The sequence below is a fragment of the Xenopus laevis genome, chromosome 3L, assembly GCF_017654675.1.
Source record: "Xenopus laevis strain J_2021 chromosome 3L, Xenopus_laevis_v10.1, whole genome shotgun sequence".
Lineage (NCBI taxonomy): Eukaryota > Metazoa > Chordata > Amphibia > Anura > Pipidae > Xenopus > Xenopus laevis.
This window is the reverse complement of record NC_054375.1, coordinates 103,468,212-103,484,320: the sequence shown is the minus strand read 5'-3', so window position 1 is coordinate 103,484,320 and position 16,109 is coordinate 103,468,212. Positions and strand designations below refer to the sequence as shown.

Sequence of the window (16,109 nt, the reverse complement as noted above, 5' to 3'; positions counted from 1 at the left end):
TAGGAAAAAAACATTCTGCAATTGACAGGAATTACAGTAACACACAATCATGAAATTTGAAAAACCAACGCCTAAACAGCCAACGATCACAATCTGAAGGATTTCAAATAGCCAATCAGATTTTTCTACCAGACTGGTATTATGTAATTGTATAATGTGTATATTACTCTTTCAACACCTAGTATACTTTTACTAAAAATGCAAGTCAAGTAAGTACAGCTACAGACTGACCCATTAGGGGGCATGGACAAACTTTTCAGGCTGCTGTAGCTCAGAAAATACAATAAATACAATAATCCCAAATATATTGGGTCTCAGGGATGGCATTCAGCATTAGTTAAAAATTCAATGCTGAAGTGATAATGTAATTTTAATAAACAAAATTATAAAATGCTGACTTTATAATTCAGTTACCAAATGTTCTGGCAGAATATTAATGCTGCTTATGTTAGGGTTATGTTGAGAATAACATTTCCATAACATTATACAGTAACACCTTTCTAAGCTACCTGGGCTTCATTACTACAATTCAAGTGATTTCAGCTGCAACAGTGTTTATTAAAAAACAACAAAAGTCTAAGAGAGTACTAGGCTACATAAGACCTTTGAAAACACCCTAGGTACATATCTTACTGCATTTAGATATACTATATCCTTTGGAAAGCTACAATCTGGAGAAAAAAGTAGTCATTGACCTCTTCCCAGATCAGAAGATGTCCCTCAAAAGTTTTTTTTTTTCTGTCTCCAAATGAAAAATATGTGGTAAAATGAAATAACACTGCCTGTAAGAACCAGGATATGCGGGGCCATTGCATGCAGGCACCCAGTGTTTTTTGCACAAAAAAATGAGAAGATGGTTTTTGGAAAGCCTATTACATTCTGTTGTATCTTATCCAAATTCAAACAAGCAAAGCCACAAGTTGAAAAACATTCTTGTTTTAATCCATAGATAAATACAGGTTAGGTTTACATAAACAAACAAGAATCAAGGATTCAAAAGACAAATATTTGCCCTTTAGAAAAATAAAAATGTAAGTCTAAAGCAGGAATCCTGACAAAAAATAATTACACCAGGTGTGAAAGTTTGACAAAAATTGTGTTTGGATGTAAATAAATATGGACATTTGGAGTGTGGACCACCTTTGTTGTATAACAACTTTAAGATAGCTACAAATGATATCATTCAGCACACGTATTAGCAAAGCAGAAAACTCAATTTGTAAATATTCCTATTTTCATAGACTTTTTGAATGAGCTCATTCAGTTGGGCTTGAAGGAGGGGTTTCTTTACACTCTTACCATAAGGGATCTTGGAACATTACTCATATGAGTATCATGGTGCCTTTCAAACATACCTGAATCTGTGGATTCAGGTATGTTTGAGTAAAACATATACCTATATTATATTTATATCTGGAAGTTCAGATAGTGATTATGTTTTCTAGATAAGCCCAACTGGATGAGCTCATGTCAAAAAAGGGGGGGTATATTTTTGTTTAAGTCTGAATAAGGATATACGGTTGCACTTTCAACTGTATTGTTTTTTTGGGGAATTTCTATACACAAACATATCGATGTTCCCATTTTATTAATAAGTTCTCTAATGGAGCAGTTTGACACTATTCTAAAAGCAGGATGCATAAACACAACTTTACACTACCACTGTATAAAGCACAAGGTCTGCTGCTTCCAAGCCGTATGTGCCTCTCTAACCCTCTGAACTGAAAGGCAGCATGCTGGGAATGGAGAACTGATAGGCAACAGCTGGGAATGGAGAACTGACAGGCAGCAGGCTGGGAATGGAGAACTGACAGGCAGCAGGTTGTGAATGGAGAACTGATAGGCAACTAGCTGGGAATGGAGAACTTACAGGCAGCAGGCTGAGAATTGAGAACTTACAGGCAGCAGGCTGAGAATTGGGAACTGACAGGCAGCAGAATGGGAATGGAGAACTGACAAGAAACATGCTGGGAATGGAGAACTGACAGGCAACAGGCTGGGAATGGGGACTGACAGGCAACAGGCTGGGAATGGAGAACTGACAGGCAACAGGCTGGGAATGGAGATCTGACAGGCAACAGGCTGGAAATGGAGAACTGACAGGCAACAGGCTGGAAATGGAGAACTGACAGGCAACAGGCTGGGAATGGAGAACTGACAGGCAACAGGCTGGGAATGGAGAACTGACAGGAAACAGGCTGGGAATGGAGAACTGACAGGAAACAGGCTGGGAATGGAGAACTGACAGGAAACAGGCTGGGAATGGAGAACTGACAGGAAACAGGCTGGGAATGGAGAACTGACAGGAAACAGGCTGGGAATGGAGAACTGACAGGCAGCAGGCGGACAATTGAGAACTGACAGGCAGCAGAATGGGAATGGAGAACTGACAGGCAGCAGAATGGGAATGGAGAACTGACAGGAAACAGGCTGGAAATGGAGAACTGAAAGGCAGCGGGCTGGGCATGGAGATCTGACAGGAAACAGGCTGGGAATGGAGAGCGGACAGGAAACAGGCTGGGAATGGAGAAGTGACAGGAAACAGGCTGGGAATGGAGAACTGAAATTCAGCGGGCTGGGAATGGAGAAGTGACAGGAAACAGGCTGGGAATGGAGAACTGAAAGGCAGTGGGCTGGGAATGGAGATCTGACAGGAAACAGGCTGGGAATGGAGATCTTAAAGGAAACAGGCTGGGAATGTTGAAGTGACAGGAAACAGGCTGCAAATTGGACCAGTACTTCACATTTATTGTGTCCTTTGAGAAATGCACTGTGGGCTGGAAAATATGGGCAGACACTAGTTTGCACATAAAATGTTATACTGTTACAGAAACAGGCTGGGAATGGAGAACTGACAGGAAACAGGCTGGGAATGGAGAGAGTTACAGTATAGGGATAACCAGACAAGACACCCAGAAACGGACATGCTGTGTGGTTACGACGGGAAGTGTGTGAGAGACAACACCACAATGAAAGGGAGCCTACTCACAGCATTAGGGACCAGTCTTCCGCGATATTTGCCGGGCAGCATGTTTGATACTCGAGTTACAGGGCAATGGAAGTAGAGAATGAGACAAGAGAGCCTGGAATGATAAAAGTCAGTGCCCGCTGGTTGGCAGTCTGTCTCTACCCCCTGCTGGCTGTTACATTTGTAACCCCTGCCTCTCCATAATGCACAACGTTAAGATGGTGTCTGTCTGACACGGCTCAGCAATCAGCACACAGTTTCTATAGCAACTCCCCTTGCTACTTCTTCTCAGCCTTCTCAAGCGCGCCCCGTTTCCTAATGCTAGACCGGTCTCCATGGTAACCGCACGCTGGTGGGCGACGTCACGTCCGGAAAAGTAAAACCTGAAGTGCGGGGTTTATATCCGGAAATCCATTCCAGGCTGTCTAGTTTCTGTTTTGGAAAGAAAGTACTTAGTACTTGCCGCTTCGAGGTTTGGAACGCATTTAAATGTTTTGCGAATCCAGTGTGAAGCGGCTGAACTTCCGCGTTCCACGATGTAATTTGCGTTCTCGGCTGATAGATTGATAGAGAAGGGCTGATGGTTACGGCCAGTGCGACGTCATGTTCCGCAATGTATTCAGTGCAGGGATCTTAGTGAGGACAGTACACACTCTGCTGACCTGGGGAGTCACCTTGGTGCTTTTCCTTCATGACACTGGTGAGAAGTAGGCCCTCAACAATGAACTATAGCTATACTAGTTACCCGGCTATGCTGTGTATTTACATGTATATTGCTACTGAATTTAGGGTTGCCACCTTTTCTGAAAAAATATACCGGCCTTCCTATATTCTTGCTGTTTATTCCTATTAAAGGGGACCCGTCACCCAAAAAAAGTATTCATAATCATATTTTTATCACATTAGTCAAGCAAAATGAACTTTAATTACATTATATAAATTATTTGAATCTTGTTTCTTTCAGTCTGGGAATTCATAATTATAGCAAACAGGCAGGAGCCATTTTGTGCACACTGTTATTAAGGCAAGCCTTGTATCATCTCAGAATCTTGTTTGTGCACCAGAATGGGGGACATGATGTCCATCTCCATGTACTGGCTACACAATTAAATGGTGAAGAGAAAAGGGGAATATGTGGAGACCAGTGACATCTAGGAAGTACTGAATGGAAAGTGAAAGTAATAGTCTGCCCAACCTCTAGAGGAGGGGGCAGACAATATTTGATTGACTGAGATGTTTAAATAAGCTTACAGCAGCTATGAATGCTTTAATAAGAAATAGAAATTGGATTTCATGTTTAATTTGAAAAGGTGACTTTTATTATACAGCTTTTTGTGTCTGGGTGACAGTTTCCCTTTAATAATATTGGCAACGAGCATCATTTCTACCGGCCAGGTGGCAACCCTACTTCTGATCGACTCCTGAAATAATGCAGCGGAAGCTAGTTGATTGACATAGGAGAATTAAATTCTGCTACATGGTCAAAAGTAAGAACCATCCATCAGACAACTAAATTGAGATTTCACCAAGCTTTAAAGGCAAAGTTCAGTGTAAAAATAAAAACTGGGTAAATCGATAGGCTGTGTAAAAGAAAAAAATGTTTCTAATATTGTTAGTTAGGCAAAAATATAATGTATAAAGGCTGGAGGGACTGGATGTTTAACATAGCAGAACACAATTTCCTGCTTTTCAGCTCTCTAACTCTGAGTTAGTCAGCGACTATAAGGGGACCACATGGGACATAACTGTTCAGTAAATTTGCAATTGATCCTTAGCATTCAGCTCAGATTCAAAAGCAACAGTTATGGCCCATGTGCCCCCCTCAAGTCTCTGATTGTCAGATAGTCATTGATTATCCAATATATCTTATAGGGGGGGCTTCCTTTTCTAGCAGATGAATTATAGCTCATTCAAATAATTGATTCCAGTACAAATAAAATCAAACAAAATAACTGCCTTTTGCACAAATTCTGCATGTAGAGAGACATGATTTCTGGAGATTTTAATAGAGTGAGCTCTAATACATCTTCTAGGCAAAATGAGCCGCCTATAAGATATATTGGATCATTTATCTGACACCCAACTCCTGAATTAAGGCAGAATGAAGAGAAACAGATGCTGAGAGAGGTATAGTGATCATAAACTTGATTATTTCAGAAATGGTACAGAGTTTTTAATTGATTGTATTAAGAAAGTTTCTTATTTCAGTATGCTGAAGCTAATATAAAAATTTTCATTTTCGCGATAGTTCCCCTTTAAGCATACAAACACATACATTTTGCATTACATTCTACCCATAATGCTTGTTCTAAATTGTCCCTTCAGTGGCCCATACCTAGCATATGTTAAAATGAATTAATCTAAATTCATCTTATGCCTTATTGTGTCTACTTAGGCATACTGAAACTGTGTATTGTACTTTACACATTACATAAATCGATTGACAATTTGTCAATCTGTAAAGAGGCTGCTGTAATATACCATAGACAGCCACTTTTTTTTGGGCCTGTGGGAGGCTGTTTGGGCTTTTGTTGGAAACATAAGATACATTTAGGGATGCACTCAATCCACTATTTTAGGATTCGGCCAAATCCCGAATCCTTTGTGAAAGATTCCGCCGAATACAGAACCGAATCCAAACCCTAATTTGCATATATAAATTAGGAGGAAAAGGGGGGAAGAGAACTGTGTGCACAGCACACGGTTAAGACATTTATGAATTCCGTGTTTGATGAAAAGTCACGTAATTTTTCAGATTTGGTTCTGCCAGACACACTGGCCAAATCAGAATCCTGCTGAAAAAGGCCAAATCTTTCTGGATTCGGTGCATCCCTAGTTACGTTACACTAGCAGATTAATTTAATTCTGCTCAGTTGATGTCCTTACCCCAAGCCTCAGTCTTGCAAAGCTTAAAGGGCATGTCATCCCAAAAATAATTTTGTTGCCGAATAAAAGAAGACATAATTCTAAGCAACTTTACAATATACATTCATTACAAATGTTCTATGGTTTTAAGTTATATTTTATATGTTATGCAATAAAAGCAGTGTTTGTCTGTCCCATTCTTTTCTCTGCCCTGGTGGCTCAGACTGTTGAAACAATGTAACACAAGCCAATTGATTAACAGACCTTTTGTCTGAGACTTTTGCAACATTGTTTTAAAAGCAACAACCAGGAGTTGGGAAAATGCAATTGTTTTTACTAATAACATTAAAAGCACTGAACATTTTTAAATACACATACATTGGAAAGTTGCTTAGAGTTATGTTTTCTTTTCTTAGGCAAATTTTTATTTTGGGTTTCACTTGGCCTTTAACCTCATCTGAAGACAGAGAATTGAATGAATTCACAAACACATTGGTCAGTTATGTGGCAGTAAGGGGCAACGCCAGACTACTGACTGCAATTCATGTGCAGGGTCCCTTTATGTTGACAGATCTAGCATTTAAAATAATATTTAATAATGTGACATTACAGTTATTATTTGCACTGGTTAGAAGCAAACAATTGCTGTCATGGTGACAATTATGAGGTATAACATGTTAAATGTGCAATACCATATTTCAGTAACGGAATGCAATCTTATATTTCCCCAATAATAACCTTCTGTGTCTGTAATCTGTAACTAGGGTGATTCACTTTTTTTTCTTCATATGCCATTCAGATCTGTACCACCAAGAGAATCAATGGAAGCTGCTACAACCTTTGTTATTTGGGCTATTGGTTCTCTGCTCTGTTCTGCTATACTTCATAGTGTCACTTATGGACCCAGGCTATGTCCTCTCGGACTATAATTTAAAGGTAACACACAGCCCCTGGTGCTTATTTGAATGACAAAAGAACATAACATTATACTCTCTGATTTAATATTTTTTTGTCTTCTTTAAGTCCTTACCCACACATGTAGAGCTGGGGATGATGAACCCAGAGGCACCCACTGGTGTGCGTTTGAGGCGTTGTGGATATTGTTTCTTGCAGGTACGTATTTACAAGTCCCATTGTATAAATGTTATTTCAGTTTAATGCAATTATCCTATAACCATAGGTTGATTCCAATCCCCTCCTTCAGAACTTCACTGTAATTGTATTTGTTATGTTAAAGAGGTTCTTACAAAATACTTTGTTGATTTTTTTTACCATTTTACTGTTTCCAAGATTGGAGTTTAAAGTTTAATATTCCTGTCTCTGGTGTATTCCGGGTGCAGATTCTGAGCTGTTACAATTTGCTATATTAGTTGATACATTTTTTAGCAGCTTCTCTGGATTATTATCAAGTATTGTATCAATTATAACAGCTGCACAAGGCCAAAGATAACAAATGTATCAATTTAGAACAGAGCCGTGACCCCCACTAGTGATGTGTGGTCCGGCCCAATACCCGCAGGTTGGACGGGTTCCGGCCGACCTCACACTCCTCTTCACACTCCTCTTTGTGACTCTACTGACTGTGCTAGAAAATACCTACTGTTTTTATTCTAAGATAGACAGAATAGTATTTTCTACAGGCTCAGAAATCTCACAAAAGCTTAATAAGGTGGTGCCAGGGGCAGAGACATGTGCTCAGATTCAGGGAGATTAGTCGCCCTGAAGAGGAGGAGATTTGTAGCTGGGCAACTAAGCTCCCTCCCTGCTCTAAAAGAACCCCTGGCACCACCTTCTTAAGCTTTTGTGAGATTTCTGACTTTGTGGGCTGTATTGTGACCCAGTGAATGAGGCCCAAGTGAACACCTTGCTCTACATCCAGTAGCTGCTTCTTCTAGATAGAGCTTGTAGAAAACACTATTCTGTCTATCTTACAATAAAAACAGTAGGTATTTTCTAGCACAGTCAGTTATGGCTATGGTTATAGTTTTTTTCTTCTTACATATTTCTAATAAATAATAATTTCACATTTGAGGAAGCACAATATTTATCATACACTATATATAGAGAGAGAGAGAGAGAGAGAGAGAGAGAGAGAGAGAGAGAGAGAGAGTGAGAGAGAGAGAGAGAGTGAGATATATAGTTTTAGCGTTAGGTTTAGTAAGCATTGCTCTGATCCTGCTGGAACTTATGATAATTAGCGTTTTAAAAATGTTTGCAAATATTAATGTTTCTTAGAACAGTTGCTTTTTATATAAGCAAATCATGAGTTTTCTATTTTCCTGGAAATGGTAGGAATGAATATATTTAAAGATGTTGAATTAGACTTATACTTCGTCTGCATCATTATATAGCAGCCAATGAGAGCGCGGCATTGCAAAACCTGCCGTCATTGTGTGCGAAGATTTGACCATCATTGTCCTTGGATTGAGAACTGTGTTGGAGAAAGAAACCATCCTCTCTTCATGCTTTACCTAAGTGTCCAATTTGTAGTGCTATTCTGGGCCCTTCGCTTAGCATGGTAAGAAAAGTCATGCTCTTCTCTTTCTTTAAAGGGCTAGCTACACAAGAATTTAAAAATATTATTTACATTTGATAATTATAAGTGGCATTTATTAATACCCTGGACACAAGTGCAAAAACTTTAAAGGTTCAGTTCAGTATAAAAACTGAGTTAATAGATAGGATCTGCAAAATAAAAAATGTTTCTAATATAGTTAGTTAGCCAAAAATGTCATCTGTAATGAGTGTATGTTTAACATAACAGAAAAGAACACAGCTTCCTGCTTTACAACTCTAACTCTGAGTTAGTCAGTGACTTTAAGGGGGACACATAGGATATAACTGTTCAGTGAATTTGCAATTGATGCTTAGCATGCAGGTCAGATTCAAAAGCAAACAGTTATAACCCATGTGCCCCCCCCTCAAGTCACTGATTGGTTACTGCCTGGTAATCAATCAGGGGAAACCAAGAGAGCTGCAAAGCAGGAAGTAGTGTTCTGGCTATTATGTTAGGCATCAAGTCTATCCAGCCTTTATACATTACATTTTTTGCTAACTATATTAGAAACATTTTTTATTTTGCACAGCCTATCTATTTACTACATTTTTATTTTTATACTGAATAATGCCTTTACAGGGTGAATAATTTCACTCTTTACTGATCATTTAACAAGTATTTGCATCCAGTGCTTATGTGCTTTCTGCACCAAAATAAATTGATTGCGAAGTGCAGTACTGGCACACCTTGTCCTTACCTCCTGAAAGGTTAACGGACATCTCAGTATAAAAATAGGGCTTATATATTGGGGTTGTTTTGCAGTCCTATAAATTGACTATAACAGCTGATGTCAAGAATTCATACGTGTCCCAGCTGCTTGCCAGAATGCAGTCTGCAAGAGGGTTTGCTGTATTAGCAATCGATACTCAACCCAGCTGAAGGGAATGGATGCTTAGTTACAGATGAGTTGCCCTGAGGTACAGGCCTAGCCAAATCACAGACTCTGCTTTAAAATAAAGACAGAGCAGTGAAAGGATAGCAGGATCACATTCACTTTGGCAATAAATTAGAAGTTTTATGATGGTTAGGCTCAGTTACCAGTGGTACAGAAGATCACATTTGAACCTATTCTTTTTGAAGGTGCTAGCTGAACTATGTACCTTGTACCTGTTTAAATATCTTGCAGAAGATGGAATTGCCATTGGCACAAGGCAGCAGTGTCAGGGAGCCTACTTGTATCTCTCTCCAGTGCTACTTGGTTCAGTAAATCATGGAAATGTGTCGGCTAATTTTTATCAGGTTAGGGATACCAAATTTCTTTTGCAATTTCAACATCCTACTTAAGAAACGATATGGCTCATTTACAAAACTGCAATTGTGAAACGCACACAACCACCCTGCTTTGATGAATTTTGAGCAGGAGGGCACCCTGGAATTTCCACCAACCAGTGTCAATAGCCACAACTGACTTGTACCGTGCGACTAAGGGGGTGAAAATGTCATTATTAAAACCCACACACACACTGCAGAAAGTAAGACCTGTAAGGAAAGTTATTGAAATAAAATGTTGTGAATATTGATTTCACTAACATGTTTCTCTAATCATCATTCTGCAGGTCTGGCTTTCAGTTTGAAGCTTCATGGACTGAGTGGCTTAAAGTTAACGTCTTTCTACTGTTGGCCTTCATCTTGACTGGCATTTTCACTATTGTGATAGCACTATTACTTGGCTGCCATTGTTACCTCATCTCCTGCAACGTCACTACCTGGGAGTTCATGTCACACCATCGGATCTCCTACCTGAAGCACTATGACTCGGATACCAGTCCTTTTGATAAAGGAATATGCCGTAACCTATGGGGCTTCTTTTGCACATGCAATAGTGTGGCCTGGGAGCGAGTTTATTTTCGAGGCACATACAATACAGTGTGACATCCTGATTTTGACTTCTACACACACACAATTGGAAGGCAAGCTGCTATCCATACATTTTATTTTCTCAAAAGTCAAACGGCATGTAAATTTGTACTGCAGCACTTTGCTTACAGGAATGCATTTTTAAGACTAGAGCCTTCTAGCTGTATTTTGATTGAAACTCCCAGCTTCATAAGCCTATGCGATAGAACAGATCCCCAACTAGTGGCTCGTTTGTAACATGTTGCCCACCAACCCCTTGGATGTTGCTCCCAGTGGCCTCAAAGCAGTTGCTTATTTTTGAATTCCAGGAATAGATGCAAGTTTTAATTACATACAAGCTAGGTGTAGTGCCAAACAGAGCCCGCTGTAGGTTGCCAGTCCACATACCAAATAGCCAGTTAAAGCCCTGATTTGGCATTGCCAGGGACTTTTTCATGCTTGTGTTGCACCACCAACTCTTTTTACCTTTGAATGTGGCTCCCGGGTATTAATACCAAATGTAAATATATTTTTCAAATGCTAATTTATTTTTATATCTAAATTTGTAACACAATTCTTTTGATACCATGATGAATCCTGGAGCAGTCATATGTTTGTTAATAAATAACAATGAATATATGCACTCACACAAGGAAAATTGTATTTTTTAATACAAGGTAATCTGAGATTAAGAAAGGTCAATTTTAAACTAAAACAGATGACAACTCCTTGCATGTGGGTGTTCAGCCAGTCAAGCACTCTGGACTAAAAATTATTTTCTAGTTAACCTTAGTGAACGTTCAAATGTCTCTTCAAAACATGGTGCACTAGAACATGACTGAGGAAAGGGGTGGCACACCTCTAATTTTAAATATGAAATAGATATATGATATATATAAATAGCTTTCAAATGGGGGTCACTGACTCCATATAAAAACAAATGCTCTGTAAGGCTACAAATTTGTTATTGCTACATTGTATTACTCATCTTTCTATGCAGGTCCTCTCTTATTCAAAGTCCAGTCTCTTATTCAAATCATTGCAAGGTCGCTAGGGTAATTTGGACCCCAGCAACCAGACTGCTGAAATTGCAAACTGGAGAGCTGGTGAATAAAAAAGCTAAATAACGCAAAAACCACAAGTAATAGAAAAAATGAAAGCCAATTGCAAATTGTCTCAGAATATCACTCTTTACATTAATTTAAAGGTGAACAACCCCTTTAAAAGTCATTTTAAAGAAATACACTTTTTATATCCATTTTAGGATAACATAATTAAAAGTAAGAGCAGAATGATTGGCTTCACACATTCTTGGCTACCAGCAGGGAATGCAGCTTTAATCTTTATTCGTCAAGTTAAATTGACACGCTATTCAACGTTGCTTGACGCATTTCGAGTGCTGGCGCCCTTAGTCATAAGCATAATGATTATGCTTATGATCAAGGACGCCTGCGCCCGAAATGCGTCAAGCAACGTTGTATAACGTGTTGTTTTAACTATGGATGAATAAAAATTTAGATTTTTTTAAACATTTCGGAGTGCGGGACCATCTCTTCTTCTCTTCCATATTGCGCGGCGTGGGACGCCGATGGAAGCCAGCACCCAGTCTTACACCCACAAGCCACCAGTTCACCTTTACCAGCGAATGTGGTGAGTCCAAGTGGTCATGCTAACTTACTTTCTTCTATGATATTAGAAGTAACCTCAGAGTTCCATTACCTGAATAAAAACACTTTGACTCCTGCTTTTGTATGGTCATGGAACTCCTCAGTGACTTATAATATCCTTATATTTTACAATAGGGCAGTGATCCCCAACCAGTAGCTCGCGAGCAACATGTTGCTCGCTAACCCCTTGGATGTTGCTCCCAGTGACCTCAAAAAAGGTGCTTATTTTTGAATTCCAGGCTTGGAGGCAAGTTTTGGTTGGATAAAAACCATGTGTACTGCCAAACAGAGCCTCCTGTAGTCTGTCAGTCCATATAGAGGCTACCAAACAGCCAATCACAGCCCTTTTTTTGGCATCACCATGAACTTTTTCATGCTTGTGTTGCTCTCCAAAGTCTTTTTACATTTAAATGTGGCTCACGAGTAAAAAAGGTTGGGGACCCCTGCAATAGGGGGTACTTTATTCACTATATATTGATATGTGATGTATTTTGTAGAACCAGAAGAACCTCCATATTGACAACGTTACGTTGCATACATCTTTCTTTTGGAATATCCGTAGCATTTAAGGAAGCTCATTTCCCACAAACATTGTCATAAAGTAGTCCCCCTCCCCCCAATTCCCATTTAACTGCACAAGAGAGAAAGAAGGTCCGTCTCACACAGGCTCAGGAGAAAGCAGTTTGAGGAACCACAAGGGACATTGTTTCTCCCCAGTAGTACCTGTATGGGCATAATAACAAACTCAATGTTGAAGCCATCTTTTCATATTAAACAGAGCTATATATATATATATATATATATATATATATATATATATATATATATATATATATATATATATATTATGTTTTATATATGTTATGTAAATATATATTGACTGGTGATGGAGGTCATGTGTACATGTGACCTATGAACCTTTCTCTAATGTTTTTTCTGTTGCTTGGTTACCTGTATTCTCACTCATAACAAAAAACTGCCATGTAGCTCAGGATATGAGATCTAGATAAAAAAAGGGAAGCTACTGACTGGACCAAGTCAAATAATTTCCCATTAGTTTAAAAATAGCAGAAGAATGCAAGTTTAAGTCACATAGCCTTTCCCATTAATTTGTACTGTTTGCAGTGGGGCAATTATTTGCAGAAGTCTGTGGAGCCCTTGAGCAGACTGAGAGATGCAAAAATCCTTTGGAGGGCCACATCTGGCTCACTGGCTTCTGATTGGATACCTCTATTCTAGAATATTACAAATGGTAGTTTTTGCCATGTAACTGTATTTACCAGCAAGAAGTTCTTCTTTTCAAGACAGAGACCACGTACAAGTAATACACAGCATCACAGGGATGCATCAAATCCAAGATTTGGTTCGGGATTCACCTTTTTCAGCGGGAAAAATCCAAGTGCCTGGCCGAAACAAAACCAAATAAATCATGTGATTTTTCATCACACAAACATTGAATTCAAATATTTCTCTCCCCCCCCAGCATTTACATATGCAAATTAGGGTTTTGTTTCTGACAAATCTTTCACAAAGGATTTGAAATTTGGCTGAATCCTAAAATAGTGGATTCTATGCATCAGTAATCAGTAGGCCAACAGCATGGATAATGCTTGATTTGTAGAGCTCTTATTAAATGCCCAGGGCAAATCTATTTCTATGCCTGACTTTTATTAGGTTCTATAAAGTAATAAGGTTTAGGTTCTATAAAGTAATAATTCCTAATCATATATAGACATCTTAAGGTACAGTATAAGAGATATAGCTGGACAGTTTCCTATTAAATCAGTCTGAAAAATCTGAGGCCATCAGCTGACCCCAAAATGACAGATAAGCTCCTCTTTCCTCCATCCTTTAAAATCCATTAGAATGGTCCATCAGACAATTGGGCTTTTCTGGCCAGACAAACAAACCACAAGGGGTTTGGTCTGAATAGATCTTCCTCAGCTCCTATTATTAAGTAGACCCGCTGGCTTATCAGAATCTTTTGCATTCAGCTTATTTAAAAAATGTGTTTTTCATATCCGTGGATCTATGCCCAGACCTTACGGACATTGCATGTAAGAAGCATTTTGTAAGGAATGAAAGGAAACAGATGCTCTGACAACCAAAACGGTCTGTTTGTTCAGAATGAATGACTAATTCTGTGTACACACACCAATGACTCCAAATTTGTTGACAGAGTCTGCATTAAAAAGGTACAAAAGGCAAATGGGTTTTAGCTAGAGAAAACGTAATTCATGAAACAGATCACCTTGTGTATAATTTAAAGGCTATTAAGTAATTCACTAATGCTAAGCTTAAAGGGGTGGTTCACCTTGCAGTTAACGTTTAGTATGTTGTAGAATGGCTAAACTAAAAGCAACTTTTCAATTGGCCTTCGTTTTTTCTTTTTATAGTTTTTGAATTATTCGCCTTCTTCTTCGGACTTTCCAGCTTTCAAATGGGGTCACTGACCCCATCTAAAAACAAATGCTCTGTAAGGCTAAAAATGTGTCATTGCAACATTTTTTTACTCATCTTTCTATTCAGGCCTCTCCTATTCATATTGCAGGTTCTTATTCAAATAGCAACCAGACTGCTGAAATAGCAAACTGGAGAGCTGCTGACTAAAAAGGTAAATAGCTCAAAAAACACAAATAATAAAAAACGAAATTGCAAATGATCTCAGAATATTACTCTCTACATCATACAAAAATATAACGCAAAGGGAACAACCCCTTTAAAAGGACAAGTCCTAAATTGTGCTTGGCCCAGACTGAGGGGTCAGCGTCCTCTACGCCCGCTGCTGCGCATGTTGCAAGAGGGTGGAAAGTTTCATAAAAATAGGCCAACTTTCAAATAAGTGCCTTATAGTATTAAAAAAAAAAAAAAAAGGAAAACATGGATTTTTTTTTTAATTAACACAAGACAGAATTATTTTTTAAAGGGAACTATGGCGAAAATGAAAATGTAATATCAGTTTCAGCATACTGAATTAAGAAACTAAATACAAACAATTAAAAATTCTGCATTGTTTCTGAAATAATCAAGTTCATCTTCACTATTCCTCTCTCAGCATCTGTTGCTCTTCATTCTGTCTTCTTGCAACAGTTGGGTGTCAGATAGTAATTGACAGTTATATCCAATAGATCTTATAGGGGGCTCCTTTTGCCTAGAAGATCACTCTATTAAAATCACCAAAAATCCTGTCTCTCTACATGCAGAATTTGTCCAAAAGGCAGTTATTTTGTTATGTTTTGTTTGTACAGGAATCAGTTATTGAGTGAGCTCTAATACATCAGCTAGGAAAGGAAGCCCCCCTATAAGATATATTGGATCATTCACCTGACACCCAACTGCTGCATAAAGACAGAATGAAGAGAAACAGATGCTCAGAGAGGGATCGTGAAGATAAACTTGATTATTTCAGTAACAATGCAGGATTTTTAATTGATTGTATTTAGAAAGTTTCTTACTTCAGCATGAGAATTCGACCCTTTAGAATAAAAAACCCTACCCCCCACCCCACGTAGACCCCCCCCCTCCTCCCCCCAGCCTAAATGCCGTCTGGGGAAATACCCCTAACTTTTTACTCAAACCCTCGCCACAGATTCAGGCATCAGAGTTCCACGCAGCCATCTTCCGGGTATTCGGTAAGTGGAGTGGGAGACTGGCGAAGCGGCGCAAGCGCAGTTGGAGCAGTTGCGGCAATTGCGCCGAAATGGACAGAAATTGCCCGAAGACCCGGCATATGGCTGCCGTGAACTCCGATGCCTGAATGTACGCTGAGGGGTAAGTAAAAAGTTAGGGGGTAGGGTTTTTTATGCTAAAGGGTTTAAGCAAATGTGCTTTTACGTGTACACTGTTCCTTTAAGGAAGCAGCTGAATAGGTGAAATCATAATGGACCCACACTAAAAATGTCTGAAACCTAGATTTAAAAGTCTAAATATTCTTGTGCTACAATAGGAGCTGAATGCTTCTCACTATCGCAGCAATGAAACTGCTAGCAGCTATCCGATTGCTGGGACTAAAATAGTTTTTGCCTTTGCACAGAGCGTTCGGTAAGAATGGGTTGCAGTGATGACGTGTACAAAGTTGGCCAGTAGATGGCGCGCTTAGCTCGGACAGAAGGGAGACTTCAGCGCTGTAGCGAGTGTATACAGAGAATAGGCCGATGCTGCCTGACATGAACGTGTGGAGGGAGGGCTGACGATGGCTGCAAGGGAAAGAGGAGGA

The 16,109-nt window shown here is 39.2% G+C and overlaps 2 protein-coding genes across 4 annotated transcripts in view; one reads left to right on the top strand and one right to left on the bottom strand.

Annotated features, from left to right (window-relative positions):
• The window catches only part of lrrc49.L (leucine rich repeat containing 49 L homeolog), a 54,775-nt gene extending 51,584 nt beyond the window's left edge, over positions 1-3,191 (bottom strand). For both annotated transcript variants that reach the window (XM_018253011.2, XM_018253012.2), the window contains exon 1: positions 2,990-3,191. In XM_018253011.2, the coding sequence (XP_018108500.1) occupies positions 2,990-3,031 (42 nt within the window). In that variant the 5' untranslated portion in view covers positions 3,032-3,191. The remainder of the gene's footprint in view (positions 1-2,989) is intronic.
• A 201-nt stretch (positions 3,192-3,392) lies between these two features.
• Positions 3,393-10,878, top strand: zdhhc12.L (zinc finger DHHC-type containing 12 L homeolog). 2 transcript variants are annotated; one of them, XM_018253013.2, is made up of 5 exons: positions 3,393-3,668; positions 6,633-6,769; positions 6,857-6,946; positions 8,185-8,351; positions 9,947-10,878. In XM_018253013.2, the coding sequence occupies exons 1-5, from the start codon at positions 3,572-3,574 to the stop codon at positions 10,260-10,262; spliced, it is 807 nt and encodes a 268-aa protein (XP_018108502.1). In that variant the 5' UTR covers positions 3,393-3,571; the 3' UTR covers positions 10,263-10,878. The 2 variants fall into 2 exon arrangements, with proteins under 2 accessions (XP_018108502.1, XP_018108503.1); XM_018253014.2 differs by lacking the exon at positions 3,393-3,668 and adding an exon at positions 4,326-4,455.
• Positions 10,879-16,109: the final 5,231 nt, after the last annotated feature.

Excerpts from the sequence above, each read along its gene's own strand:
- zdhhc12.L (XM_018253013.2), top strand. The coding sequence starts at position 3,572 with ATGTTCCGCAATGTATTCAGTGCAGGGATCTTAGTGAGGACAGTACAC. Across the intron at positions 3,669-6,632 it reads GCTTTTCCTTCATGACACTG|ATCTGTACCACCAAGAGAAT; the intron begins GTGAGAAGTAGG and ends TATGCCATTCAG. Across the intron at positions 6,770-6,856 it reads TCTCGGACTATAATTTAAAG|TCCTTACCCACACATGTAGA; the intron begins GTAACACACAGC and ends GTCTTCTTTAAG.